Source organism: Colletotrichum aenigma (genome assembly GCF_013390185.1).
Source record: "Colletotrichum aenigma strain Cg56 chromosome Unknown KSG_Cg56_contig01, whole genome shotgun sequence".
Classification (NCBI taxonomy): domain Eukaryota; kingdom Fungi; phylum Ascomycota; class Sordariomycetes; order Glomerellales; family Glomerellaceae; genus Colletotrichum; species Colletotrichum aenigma.
In genome coordinates this window covers 7,159,277-7,172,224 of record NW_023500907.1, presented here as the reverse complement: position 1 = coordinate 7,172,224, position 12,948 = coordinate 7,159,277, and the positions used below count along the sequence as shown (strand labels likewise).

The 12,948-nt window shown below is 53.7% G+C and overlaps 6 protein-coding genes across 6 annotated transcripts; 4 read left to right on the top strand and 2 right to left on the bottom strand.

Annotated features, from left to right (window-relative positions):
- Positions 1-738: 738 nt before the first annotated feature.
- hypC-1 (Monooxygenase hypC) lies at positions 739-1,248 on the top strand (the record flags this gene model as incomplete). The annotated part of the gene is made up of 1 exon (XM_037317161.1): positions 739-1,248. The coding sequence occupies one exon, from the start codon at positions 739-741 to the stop codon at positions 1,246-1,248; it is 510 nt and encodes a 169-aa protein (XP_037185036.1).
- A 218-nt stretch (positions 1,249-1,466) lies between these two features.
- Positions 1,467-3,073, bottom strand: CAN1-1 (Arginine permease CAN1; the record flags this gene model as incomplete). Its single annotated transcript, XM_037317160.1, has 2 exons — positions 1,467-2,872; positions 2,932-3,073. The coding sequence occupies 2 exons, from the start codon at positions 3,071-3,073 to the stop codon at positions 1,467-1,469; spliced, it is 1,548 nt and encodes a 515-aa protein (XP_037185033.1).
- A 3,091-nt stretch (positions 3,074-6,164) lies between these two features.
- Positions 6,165-7,154, top strand: orsB-4 (Decarboxylase orsB; the record flags this gene model as incomplete). The annotated part of the gene is made up of 1 exon (XM_037317159.1): positions 6,165-7,154. The coding sequence occupies one exon, from the start codon at positions 6,165-6,167 to the stop codon at positions 7,152-7,154; it is 990 nt and encodes a 329-aa protein (XP_037185034.1).
- A 463-nt stretch (positions 7,155-7,617) lies between these two features.
- Positions 7,618-8,613, top strand: Y7SR (Uncharacterized protein; the record flags this gene model as incomplete). The annotated part of the gene is made up of 2 exons (XM_037317158.1): positions 7,618-7,733; positions 7,785-8,613. 2 exons carry the CDS (start codon positions 7,618-7,620, stop codon positions 8,611-8,613), a joined length of 945 nt encoding a protein of 314 aa, XP_037184740.1.
- Positions 8,614-9,266: 653 nt separating this feature from the next.
- On the top strand, positions 9,267-11,303 carry CGCA056_v001898 (uncharacterized protein; the record flags this gene model as incomplete). The annotated part of the gene is made up of 1 exon (XM_037317157.1): positions 9,267-11,303. One exon carries the CDS (start codon positions 9,267-9,269, stop codon positions 11,301-11,303), a length of 2,037 nt encoding a protein of 678 aa, XP_037184741.1.
- Positions 11,304-11,656: 353 nt separating this feature from the next.
- Positions 11,657-12,301, bottom strand: CGCA056_v001897 (uncharacterized protein; the record flags this gene model as incomplete). The annotated part of the gene is made up of 1 exon (XM_037317156.1): positions 11,657-12,301. The coding sequence occupies one exon, from the start codon at positions 12,299-12,301 to the stop codon at positions 11,657-11,659; it is 645 nt and encodes a 214-aa protein (XP_037184748.1).
- Between the last annotated feature and the right edge of the window lie 647 nt (positions 12,302-12,948).

The following is a 12,948-nucleotide window of genomic DNA, read 5'->3' as shown; positions in this document are numbered from 1 at the left end:
GAACGGGGGTAGCTTATGTTCTTACCTGCAGAGCCCACACTTATCAGACCATTTGATGGCATATTTCACGCAATGTTACAAAAAGCCAAGACCGAGTCCCATTTCCTTGTGCCCGAGCACAATGTGGTTGTTGATGATTGCGCTGCGTAGATAAGACAGCGAGTCGACCTCGCAATCATCGTCATCCCACCTCGATGTAAGGAATTTACATGGATACCTAGCATGGTAGCTGCCTGTATCCCTGCAGGTACTTGACCGTTAAATAATTATTTGTTTCCTAACTTTTGGCCGATAACAAACCCCGGGGGGATATGAGATAACCGGCGATATGATGGTACCTAGATGTTGACGGGAGGAAGTAAAGTAGGAATAAAGGAGGAAGGCAGGCGTCCGTGGGGCCGTGCCTTCCCAGAGGGAGCCCGGGCTTTTCAGTGGGGAAAGTTCGCTCCCACTGGCGTGATCCACTGAGCAGGTGCCCCCCGCTGTCCCGCGTCCCGCGCTGCAAGTCACGGTGCAGCGCAGGAGCGGTCTGGGACCTTCCTGCTCCAAGCATCCACCTTCCACGCTTCAACTCGGACCTCGCATCCTTGTCGCCTTCCCTCGTCAGCTTCCCCTCCTCATTATTGTCCTTCTTCACCAGCGAACAGCACCATCTGCTGCCCAGATATCGACGCCGTTACCGCAATAGCTTCCCGTCTCGACAGCAATTCAACCGCGTTGGTAGAAAAGCAGCCGACCATGTCTTCCCAATCACCGAGCCTACGCAACCTCCAGGCGTCGACCGTCTTCCTCAACTCGGCCGTTGCCGGCCTCAACCTGGGCCTCTCGGTCTTTGTCATTCCCCGCCTCCTCGAGTCCCCGACCCCGCTCATGCTACGACAATGGACCAACATGTACAAGCGGACCAGCCGTGCCTTTCCACCCCCAATCCTCCTTTGCGTCTTGAGCTATTGTTACCTAGCCTTTGCGTTCCGACAGCTCCCCAGCAAGGCCAAGGCATTCGCAACAGCCGCTGCTCTATGCGTCTCTATTGGTCCGTGGACCAGGTTCTTCTTGGGCAACATCAACAAGAAGTTATTCCGGAAGGCCGAAGAAACAAGGGACATGGGTATCATGGCTGTTGGCCTGACCCAAGAAGAAGAGGAGGGTGCCAAATACCTGGTCGACCAATGGGGTCTATACAACCTGGGCCGCAGTGTTGCCCTTGGTCTCGGAGGCGTTGTCGGTCTGTACACCGTCATATCCTGAGTTCGTTGAGTCGACTATTGTCGGATACGCAAGAGCATCTAGATATTGCCACGACCTCTTCGATGTGACGTTGAGTTATTCCGCTGTATCATATATCATACACACGATATACACGTACTATACAATCCGTTTGAACTCATGGGTATCATCATTACAGCTATATCTACTAATACTACAGATTACTTTTGTACTCCATTCTCATCTCCACGCAACTGCCACTAAGATTGCGCACGCAGAGTTCCAGTCGTCACATCGGCTTCGTGTGCCTTCAGAGGCATCGTGCGGTTGAAGATCTTGTGACCGACAAGCAAGACAATGAACAGGAGGACGCTGATGTACGCAGTGAAGAAGTCACTGGTGCTCCACTCCATGAAGACAGTGAAGCCGTTGGTCAGGATGATGAGGACGTTGAAGAACAGGCCATACCACGACAGCCAAGGCTGGAAGGGTGCCCGGTACGGTAGGATGCTGCGGGGGATGTTCTGTGCCTTGAAGGCGGCCATGAAACGAATATGGCAGATGTTGATGCAAGACCAGCTGATGAAACCAGCAACGGCGGTGATGTTGAGAAGCCAGTCAAACACGACGCCACCGTTCTCAGACAGGTTCATGTACGCGAGCAGACCAACGGCAGAGGTGGTCGCGACGGCCATGTACGGAGTGCCAAACTTGTTGGTCCAGGTCATCCACTGGGGAGCGCACCTCTCGTTGGCGAGCGAAACCAGGATACGGGAGCCAGAGTACACGTTGGAGTTGGCAGCAGAGAGGACAGCGGTCAGAAGCACGGCGTTGATGATGTCAGGGAGAACCTTCACGCCGGCCAAGTTGGCAGCAATGACCAAGGGGGACGCAGAAGCATCCTGGCTGTCGAGCAGCAGCGACGGGTTGTCAGAGGGAACAAGGATGCCCACGAAGAAGATGGTGGCGACGAAGAGGCTGAAGATTCCCCAGAATGTCCATCGGACAGCACTGGGCACGCTCTTCTCGGGGTCCTTGGTCTCACCAGCACCGATACCAACCAGCTCGGATCCCTGGAAACTGAAGCCGGCCGTGATCAGGACAGACCAGAAGCCGACAAACTTGCCTACGGAACCCTCGACAATGGACGCGTTGAATGGACCAGGTTCGACCCAGTACTTGAAGCCGAGGTAGCCCTGCTGACCAACACCGGCGTTGATGCAGATGGCGAAGATGATGAATCCGACAATGGTGACAACCTTGATGCTCGCGAACCACATTTCAACCTCACCAAAGATGCGGATGGGCATGAAGTTGAGGGCGGTGAAGACGACCCAGAAGATGGAGATGAAGATGGCGATGCTCAAGGTGTCGTTCCAGTACTGAATGATGACGCCAGCGGCGGTCAACTCGAGGGCGAAGGTGATGGACCAGCTGAACCAGTACATCCAGCCCATGGCGAAACCCAAGGTGGGGTCGATGAATCGGGAAGCATACGACGTGAAGGCGCCGGGGACGGGGATATAGGTCGCCATCTCACACAAAGCCGTCATGACGGAGTAGACGATGCTGCCGATGAAGATGAAGGCGATCAGGCAACCGACGGGGCCGGCAGTAGCGATGGCCTTGCCGCTACCGAGGAAGAGACCGGTGCCGATGGTGCCACCTGCGACGGCGAGTTAGAGGGAACTCATGACCCCGGATGGGATGCGATCAGTCACATACCGATGGCGATGAACTGGAGGTGACGAGCGTTAAGGGTGCGGTGAAGACCGGTCTCCCCCGTCTCCAAGTCGTCCTTGGAGACATTGTTGGGGGTGACCTCGCCCTCGGTGGACTGGGGCGTCTTCTCCTTGGAGCTGAACATGATGTTTGGTCGGCCGGTGGCTACACGGGACGTTCACAGACTAGATGAAAATCTCAGTCTCGTCGACCGCGGCTAGCTAGGAGCAAAGAGGTGAGCAAGATCGGGGTAAGAGGGAAGCTTGTTGATTCGCTTCTCCGGAAACCACCAGACGCATGAGCAAACGGAAACCTGGGGGAGGACAGACAGGTTCCGCTACGACCAGACGCTCATGGCATGATTAAATATAATACGGGCTTCTCTTACTCAACGGGTTCCACTACGCGTCGACTCATCGCGACCGGTAACGGTGGCCGTGGCCAAAAAATCTCGAGAGGTGGGAACAATGGCCTCGCTCGAGAACCCCATCGCTTTCCTCGTTAGGGGTTGGCCGATGGAGCACACGAGTCCTCGCGGTCCATCACGCCCTAGTAATGCGACTCGGGAGTCGGCCGGCCACGGGTAACAGCGGCGTTTTCACCAGGGGCCATCCTCTCGACCAGGAAATGGACCGTGGAGCACGAGCTGTTGGACAAAGGGGGGGCGGGCAATGACATGCTATTCAGCTGCAAGAACCACGTCTCTCGCAGTTTGTCCGATGAACCGGCACTGAAATTCGTATGTACGCCGGAGCTGGTCTAGCTGCTCTTTGCCTTTTGGAGCCTCCTCCTGCGGCTCGAAGCTTCATGCAAAATCGACCGCCGCGTCGCGCCACCCGGTTCCCACCGAGCTTGGTCCGAGCCTCTACTTCCCATGAGGCACTCCCAATTTTTTCTCCGCCAAACCAATCATGGCCGTTCAATTCCTGCAAAATCACGGCACCTCCAGGCTTTTTCCTAGCCACTGACGGGTAGAAATTTTCTCGAACGCCTTCTCTGATACCATCCTTTCCACTTCAGGTATCTGCAACATCCTCCTGCATTCATGTCGATGAGATGAGCTTGTCGTTCCTCTGCCAAGTTCCGACTATTACAGGCCCCCTACGGCGTCCCCCGGCTGCTGTTACGTTTCACCGCGGTGTTGCTGCCGCCCTTTGGTCGTTATTGTCGCTGTCCGGCTGTCATTGTCAGCCCTACGGCGCATTTGATGCCCTGAGTCGACCATGTCACTGTCGGACCGCGCTAAACCGAGACAGCGGCAACAAACCGACTCACCAGCCTGCGGTTGAAATTTTCTTTCCTTGGCTCTCGTCCTGGGCGGCGCTCCCAGTGCCCACGTCTGGTGATGGGCGCGGCGGATTCCTAGCGAGGATTACGGCCGCGCTTTTGCCTCCCTTCAGAACCCATCCCATCCCATCCACATCCCAGACCAAGGATGAAAAATTCTCCCCCTAGTTTTTCTTACGTCTTACAGTGGGACTGGCGCAGAGTTTTCCTGTGATCGGAGCGGGCCGTTGAGATGAGCAAGACACATCAACTACGAGATGTTTTTTGTAAAGCTCTCGTCGTTCGCCAGGTCGGATGAGCTGATATCGTATATCTCAGCCGGGCAACGCAAGCTCACTTCTCGGTTGTTGAAGCGGCTTTTGCATATTTGACTTTCATTGTGCTGAGAGCACTGCGGGGTGATGCCTGTCTTTTGCCGGCCCCCAGTGCAACCCCGTCCCCTGCCCGACATGTGGCCGCAATTAACAATTCCGCAACTCTCACGGATCCTGCGTGCCGGCTTCCGCTGACTTTTTCGGAGATGAAGCCATCGACAGCCCCGGTTCCGCTTCGGCATTACGACTCGCGAGTGCCTGAGCCGGCAGTCTCCCACCTCGCCATTCTGGCTCGCGTGCAGTAGCCATCCGGTGGTTTGCTTCCGGATCGCGGTACCAGTCTCTGGCAGTTATTGCCGGTGAATCGCGGACGCATTGGCCAGTACCACGTCCCAACCGAAGATTTGATGAGTCAATTGTTCCATGTGGTGTTCGTGCCGAGTTATTATAATGCCTTCCAAAGTTTTAAATAATCATTATGTAGGTATGCTCATCTTCCATCTCATCGATGATCCATTCAAGATACGATACTCCGTACGCTCTGTCCACTGGTTCATAGTTGCTCTATCTGAGGGGTCCGAAATTGCAGTGAAATCGCAGACGACTGCCGGCGATGATGGAGACAGGCACGATTCCCGGCTATCACTTTCTGTGTTCTCCCGAAACTCCTTCATCCTCTTCGCATTCAAGACACCAAGGATTGTGAATAAGGATCGTGAATCCAGACTCGCACAAAGGCGCTGGCGTTTAGCTACGGTCGTGATCTGTGTGGTTGGTGTCGCTTCTAGGAATGTCACTGTATTGATTATCCCATAGCGCTGTTAGCCTCTCCGGGGGCGTTCAAATTGCAGTCAAGGGAGGAGATGAAAAAGGAGCGGAGAAAACGAAAATTGAGACGGAATCGGCGAACGCTACAACGGCCTTGGGAAGCGCCTGAAATGCAGTGAAGGCCAAGTGAAAAAATACATTGGGAAATCCAAGGAATATGGAGTAGCCTCGAGGGGGGCTTAAAACGCAGTGAAGGATACCCTCCAAAACATGGCCTAGACATGGTCTTGACTAGCTTTAGTACCCAAACGTCGAGACAGATCGACACTGAAGCTTCTGCAGGTTTTGAACTTCGCCGACTTGCCAGGCCATGATGGATACTGGACGTCGCATAGAGATACCCAGATTGCAAATCATTTTCTCCACTATTAGCGCCGTACAAACACGGAGCGGAGGCTGTTGATACTTCGGTGCCGGCCTTCAAATTCCACTTTGCGCCGGCTGTGTGGGCCTCATCGGACCGTTCGGTGCCGTTTCGGCTTCGATGAACACCGTGAGATGGAAGTTAACAGATACCTCAGCTCATATCAATGAATGAGCTTGTGTGTTGCTCGGCATCTTTCGGCCACCGACTTTGGATAGATGGGACGAATGTTCCTACAAACCAGCTCAAGCGCTCGGGCACTAGTAGGCGCCGGAGGGCCTTCTCCAACGATGTCGTCACTGACTGCATGTGGTGTATTATGCCTGTCTCATCTCTCAACGTCCTTCTGTCACGAAATTACATTTTCAAAGTGAAGTGAATAAGTCTAAGTCTCCCATACACTTGTGAGGCTCACAGTTCGAAAACAAATTCATATCATCAACATGGCGAACCTCATTGCAATCGAGGAGCACTACCTATCTCCCCTGCTCCCGGAGCAGAAGGGTAGATACAACCGTCCCAGCGTCAAGGACTTCGGAATCGCAGTCATCGATAAACTTGGCGATCTGGGACCTGCGAGGCTCGAGGCAATGGCCAACGACTCTGTGGGAATGACGGTCCTCTCCCACCTACCCGCCACGCCAGATGCCGATACTTGCAAAGCCGTCAACGATGATCTATACTCCAAGATCAAGCAACACCCAGATCACTACGCCGCCTTCGCTCTCCTGCCCCTTGAGGATCCTGCCGCCGCAGCGGTCGAACTCAAGCGCTGCGTGAAAGAGCTAGGCTTCGTTGGCGCACTCACCGGGAACCATCTGGACGACGGGAGTTTCTTCGACACGCCCCGCTTCTATCCCCTCTGGGAAGCTGCTCAGGAGCTCGATGTCCCGATCTACATTCACCCGACCTTCGCCGCGGAGGACGAGATGAAGGTCAACTTTGAGGGGCCCTACGACATTGAGATTGCCAAGGCGCTGAGCGCATGGGGCTGGGGCTGGCACTCCCGGACGAGTCTGCATTTTCTACGTCTCTTCGCGGCAGGAATCTTTGACAGGTTCCCGAAGTTGAAGGTCATCTTGGGGCATATGGGCGAGATGCTGCCGTTCATGATGGATCGGATCGTCAGGTCCTCGGGGCGGTGGCCGCCATCCGAGAACCGGAAGAGGGGACTGAGGGATGTGTGGCATGGCAATGTGTGGGTTACTACGAGCGGAATGTTTTCTCTGGCGCCGATGGCATGCTTGATTCAGGAGACGAAGATGGACAGGATCATTTTCAGTGTTGATTACCCGTTCTCTACGAACGGGTTGGGGCGGGAGTTTATGGAGAAGTTGAAGAAGAGTGGTTTGGTGGATGACGAGCAGTGGGAGGGAATTGCGTGGAAGAACGTGAGGGATCTTTTGAGATTGAAGTTCGAACCTGGAAAATGAGAATCTGGATGGGTGGTGTATGAGGTGAGGACGAGATCCAGGCAATCTCATCCATGGGTTTCAACCTGAAGGGAGCTCGGCTTTTGTCTCCGGGGCCTAGCGGGCAGGCCTATTGATCTCAAACTTTCGACGGATTTCAATCAGAAATCTTGAATCAACTCAATTGTAATGAAACCCCGAATTCATAGACATGCATGTTACGTTTAGATGCTGCTCGTCTTCAATGCGGTCGTCGTTGACTGCACGACAGGGTCATTTCGGTAACGTCATCCGAGCAACCGGTCGCGGATCGGCGAAAGCAACGATCGTGCCGCAACTCTTCTCTCCAACCTCAATCTTAGGACCATAGAAGGCGGGCGCTTACGTGTGAATGCGCTCCGGGTGTCTTGGGGCAGTTTTCAAGAATTCAAGAATTCATCCGGTCCAGCATCTTTGAACGTCGCCCACGGCAGCACTGCCCACCATGGCACTCTCCCTGCCGAAGATCGGCATCCTCTCTATCGGAGACATGGGCATGGGCATCGCCAAACTGCTGGTCTCGAGGGGTTTCTCGGTCGCCACGAACGGCGAAGGAAGAAGGTATGCTATTATTTGATAAATATTTCGGCAACGAAGCTTACAGCTCGGCAGTCAAGCAACAATTGACAGGGCCCGAAGCGCCAATGTCGAGGTCCTGACGTCCGACCTCCACCTGGTGCAGTCGCGACCCTACATCTTCTCTGTTGCGCCGCCGAGAGATGCCATGAGCATCGCCCAGCGCATCAACAAGGCTTCACTGGGAGCAAAACTTGAGAAGCCGTTGTATTTCACCGATCTCAACGCCGTATCGCCCGCTACATGCAAGCAGATCGCAGCCATGTTCGAAGAAGCCAAGAGCCCTGTCCGCTTCGTCGACGGATGCATCATCGGCGGCCCGCCAAAGCTCAAAGGCCTCAGCGGCACATGGTACGTCCCAAGCATGCCGACCTCCGGGAAGCACTCTCTCAACGAGGCATGCCCCGAGCTCGCCCAGACCCTGAACATGCGCCACATCTCCCCGGATGTCGGCGCAGCCAGCGGATTGAAGATGTGCTTCGCGACCACGACGAAGGGCTTCATGGGCCTTGGGATCCAGGCGTTCACGACTGCTTCGGCGCTTGGTGTTGTCGATGAGCTGCGGAAAGAGATGAAGGAGGCCGCGCCTGGCTTGCTTGATTTTGCCGAGAAGTCTATTCCTTTGGTGCCGCCAAAGTCTTACCGTTGGGTGCGGGAGATGGAGGAGATCTCGGATACTCACCGCGACGAAGGCGGATTCCAGAATAAGGCCGACATATTCAGAGCCATGGCTGAGCTTTACCAGGCCATGGCAGATGATGCTGTGTTGGGCGCTGAGAAGGTTGGAAGGAGGACCAGGGGTGAGACCGTTGATGATGTTGCTGCGGCGCTGGCGGAGGGATTGCCGAAGGAGACTTCGAGTTAACCCGTCCATCAGCTCGTCGGCCATGATAGATGATAAAAATCAAGCGAATGGACGTTTTTCTCTCGATTTATTCGTTGGAGAGTGCGGACATCTGATTCACCTCAGCTCTGACTACATGACGAGGGCGCAACTAGAACAGCGAGCCCATTCGTTCCAGCGAGACCAGGGATTCAATAGCGCATGCCGTCTGAGGGAATAGCGAATGATTAGTTCACACTCCAACCTTCAATTTTGCCTCTATGCTCGGCGATGCAGATAAATTCAGGGGATTTTATTCATCGGGCATCTATGTTGGAGTGCCTTGTCTCACGATCTCAATCCGCGCCTAACAACCTGGCGAACCCGTGTTGTAGGTGTGCGCTGGCCCTACTAACGCCGGCGCCACCAACCAAAGGATCGCCGCTATCGCCTGCAACTTCACAAACGCGTCTGACACTCCATCTTCGTCACCACCAACGCCACATCTCAGGGCCACCTTGCAAAAACATCCACCATAGTCCTCATTCTCTTTCAACAATATGGTGATATCGTTAGGTGGTCCGACCAGTAGAAACCAGCCTGAAGATCATGCCGGTGGTTCTCGCGCATGGGATCGAGAGATTGACATCCCGCCTGAAGATCCGACATCGCATCTTTGCTCCAGACACCGCATCATGAACCTCAAGCCATCAGACTTCGCGGCGAGGACTCAGGCAGAGAAGCTCCCGCCTGATTGGCACTTCGGAACGCTTCGAGAGGTCATCCAACGAGGCGATTATTGCGTATTCTGCAAACTGATTGCCAACTCCGTCTCGACGGACGCGTTCTCGCGTGAGGTCGAGGTCTTGGGATGCTGGGTTCCCGACGCGGTCTTGGAGGAGGTGGATCCCGCGACCCAGGCCGTCACCACGATGACGACTCTTCGGCTGAGGATTGCGCCTGAGATGGTAGGCTGGGAAGATGCCTTCGACGCGTTTGATATCGTGCCGCTGGCAGACAATGGCCAGGATGACATGTTCCAAGGGCGAACGGTGGATGAAAGTTTCATCAACATTGATCTCCTGCGAACGTGGCTCCAGACCTGCCAGGACAGCCATCATGTTGTGTGCTGGCCCAGAAACCCCGAATCGCATAACCGTCGGTGGCATGTTGAGCCTTTTATCCGGCTGCTGGATCTTGAAACAAATTGTCTCATCGAAACGTCTACCCCGCCGGAGTTTGTGGCCTTGAGTTACGTTTGGGGCACTGTCGAAGTCTTCACGCTTGGGATGGACAACTATCTTAATCTCATGAAGCCCGGCTCACTCACGGAGTATGAAGGAAAGTTTCCGAAGACGATTCAAGACGCCATGAAATTGACAAAACTGTTGGGTTACCGCTACCTCTGGACAGACTCAATTTGCATCATTCAAAGAGGCGACGAAGACGAAAGAGGCGACGGAGACGACAAAACAGTCCAACTTCGACTCATGGATGTCATCTACAGCAAAGCATCTGTTACGGTCACTGCAGCAAGCGGCACGGATGCAAACGCCAGACTGGCGGGGGTGTGTGGAGTCAGTCGTAGCAAAATCCAGAATACCGCGAGGTACTCGGACGACCTTATCCTGCTTGCACTGATGCCCGATTTCGAAGATGGTGTCCAACAGATTTACTGGAACTCTCGAGGATGGACATACCAGGAACGTCTTCTTTCGCGGAGGTTGCTCGTCTTCACCAGAGACACAGTCTACTTTCAATGCGGCCAAATGACTTGCAGCGAGGACTTCAACATGCTCAAGCCAGGAGTGATTCAGAGTGCTTCACAACAAGACATCATGCTTTCAAGGGGAGAGGAAAACCCGACATTAACACCACGGAGTCAATATCGGCTCGGTATTTCGGAAGAGTATTACTACCGCATGGTGACAGAGTATACCTCAAGACATATGAGTCACACTGATGACCGAGTCAATGGTTTCGAGGGTATTCTCAACGTTCTCCGCAATGTATATGGCGATGTCTTCATATGGGGGGCGTGGGCAGGTGACATGCTTCTTCAATCCCTTTTATGGCAGCCTCGCCAGGAACTCAGGCGAGTCTACCGTTGGAACACTACAACACCAGTTTATCCGACCTGGGCTTGGGCCGGTTGGACTGGAGCTGTCAGGTTTGACGACCCTGCGGACTGGAATGGATTCCCTCCGTTGGACGAGCCATCGGACAGGGTTCGCCCATCGAGTTTGGGAGCATGTGTTGAGATCAATGAAGACGATACACCCGGATGTCATCTTCGAGTACGCACACGCACTGGAAAATTCAAGCTTACTCTTCACGACCAGAGTGGTGCTCTTAGACCCCCGGCGTTGCCGGAAGTGGATGGCCCACACCCTGTCCGTTTTGGTATTACAGGTGTGGTTCAGGCCGAGGGTGGAGATCCAGAGCCATGGCTGGGAAGCATCTTGATGCCACAAGACCATCGGCAAAGGCTCTCTGACGAGTACGAATTTGCAATCCTTTCCGATGCTTACTGCTTCTCAAGCGAAGAGCTCTCGACAAGCGCCTCTAGATTTATGAGTCCATGGGAGGTAGTCAACGTCATGCTGATTCACCGACAGGACAACTTGAATCTGAATGGAGTGCCAGTTGTGGAAAGGGGTGGCGTAGGAAGAATGTTGAAGTCAGCATGGGACAAGCTATCACAAGAATGTGAGGAAATTCTCGTCGCATAAGTAAGCTGAATCGTTCAGAGCGTCCATGCTCAATATCTTCAGACACTAATGCTAGCATGCTAGGAGAGCCTGCCACATAGTCTGAGCGATTTAACGATGACTCCTTGATGTATGATCTGCCTCCATCGCTGTGCCCCCTGAGTCCTTTTCTTTGAACTTCTATCGGCCATAAGTGCATTTCGTCATTATTTTATCGCTATTTCCTCTTCGATACCGTTATCGGGGACTTCCGAGATGTGAAAAGCACGCACTTCTTCACCCAACTTCGTACAAGACGTACACATAGGCCGACATCCTGGGGCCCACGTCAGACACCAGGGTGGTAGGAGGATACCTAGGTCACATACCATGGTCTAGAACCCACGATTGACGTTTGGAAACAATGCAATCTCAGCTCGGTCATCAGCATCCGTCAGATTCTTCTCCATGATGAGCGCAAACTCGTACAGTTCCCTTCTCAAGGACTCATCTCTGCTGAACGGCGGAGCAGCCACAGAAATACGCATATCTGCCACCCTGGAGGCCATTGCGTTCGGTTGGGTATTCGTGATGGTATATGAGTGTTGTTCCGCCACGGGCTGCAGCTCACTGAGTTGGACGCCGTCGACAGTGAGGCCAAAGATCCAGGCAAAGTGCTTTTCGATGACAGGCCAACGTTGGCGCATGATTTTCCTGAGCTGGCATACCTCAGCGTCGTGTTCGGCATCGTACACCGGGTCCATCCCCCGCATAAAATCCACCACGCGCAAATCAACTCTCCCAAAGACTTGCATAGCCGATTCTAGCCATGTCCAAAAGTCCAGTCGTTTGCGAGTCAACGCGGTGAACTTGATGCAGTTCCAGCAACTCTGGAGGATATCGTGGACGACGAGGTGCTCGCCCAATGAAGATTCCCACTTTGTCTGGCAGTATCTATATACCGGCGCTTGAACGCTCGGCGGTTGGTGCTTCAAGATGGGAGGGTTTGGAGGATATGGTACATGTTGGCTTTGGACCATTCTGTCGGTGAAGGTCAGCGGTCTGAAGGTGAGCAGAGATAATGGTGGATGGCGTTTGCAGGTTCTTTCCCGGCAAACTTGAATATTGAAGTTAAGTGGGCTTTTAATTTAAACTTGATGGACATAGGCGCATCAAGGTTGTGAGTTGGCACGGGATTTAGCACGCAGGTTGCAGAGACCTTTTGCGCCACGGCTGGGGGCGCAGTGTTGCCCTCCAATCAGGATTCCAGATGTTTATTCTGCCTTTCTGTAGGCGGAGACGAGTTCTATATATTAATGCAAAGCTACTTGGTCAGGAACAATTATTGTCATTGGGCAGAGATGAGAGACGACGGGCATGAGATCCTCTTCATTAGTCTTGATATATCGCAACCTCGGTCTCGCTAGCTAGAGCCTTAAATCAGCCAAGGGGGTACTTCTCGATGGAAGCGCTAACAAATTGCGTAACTCATGTTATTTATTAACTCAACGTGGCTGTGTAAAAGCCTCTGAGATTCGGACGTTGGCGGTGTTCCTTATCCACAATCTTACTGGTCAACTTCCAAGGCAGCTCTCCAGCCAGGGCCGCAAAGGTTTGTCGCCTAATGTAGACTTTGCGCGCGCCTTAGCTACCCTGCCGCCTTTGATTGATCTGGATCTCGGGACAC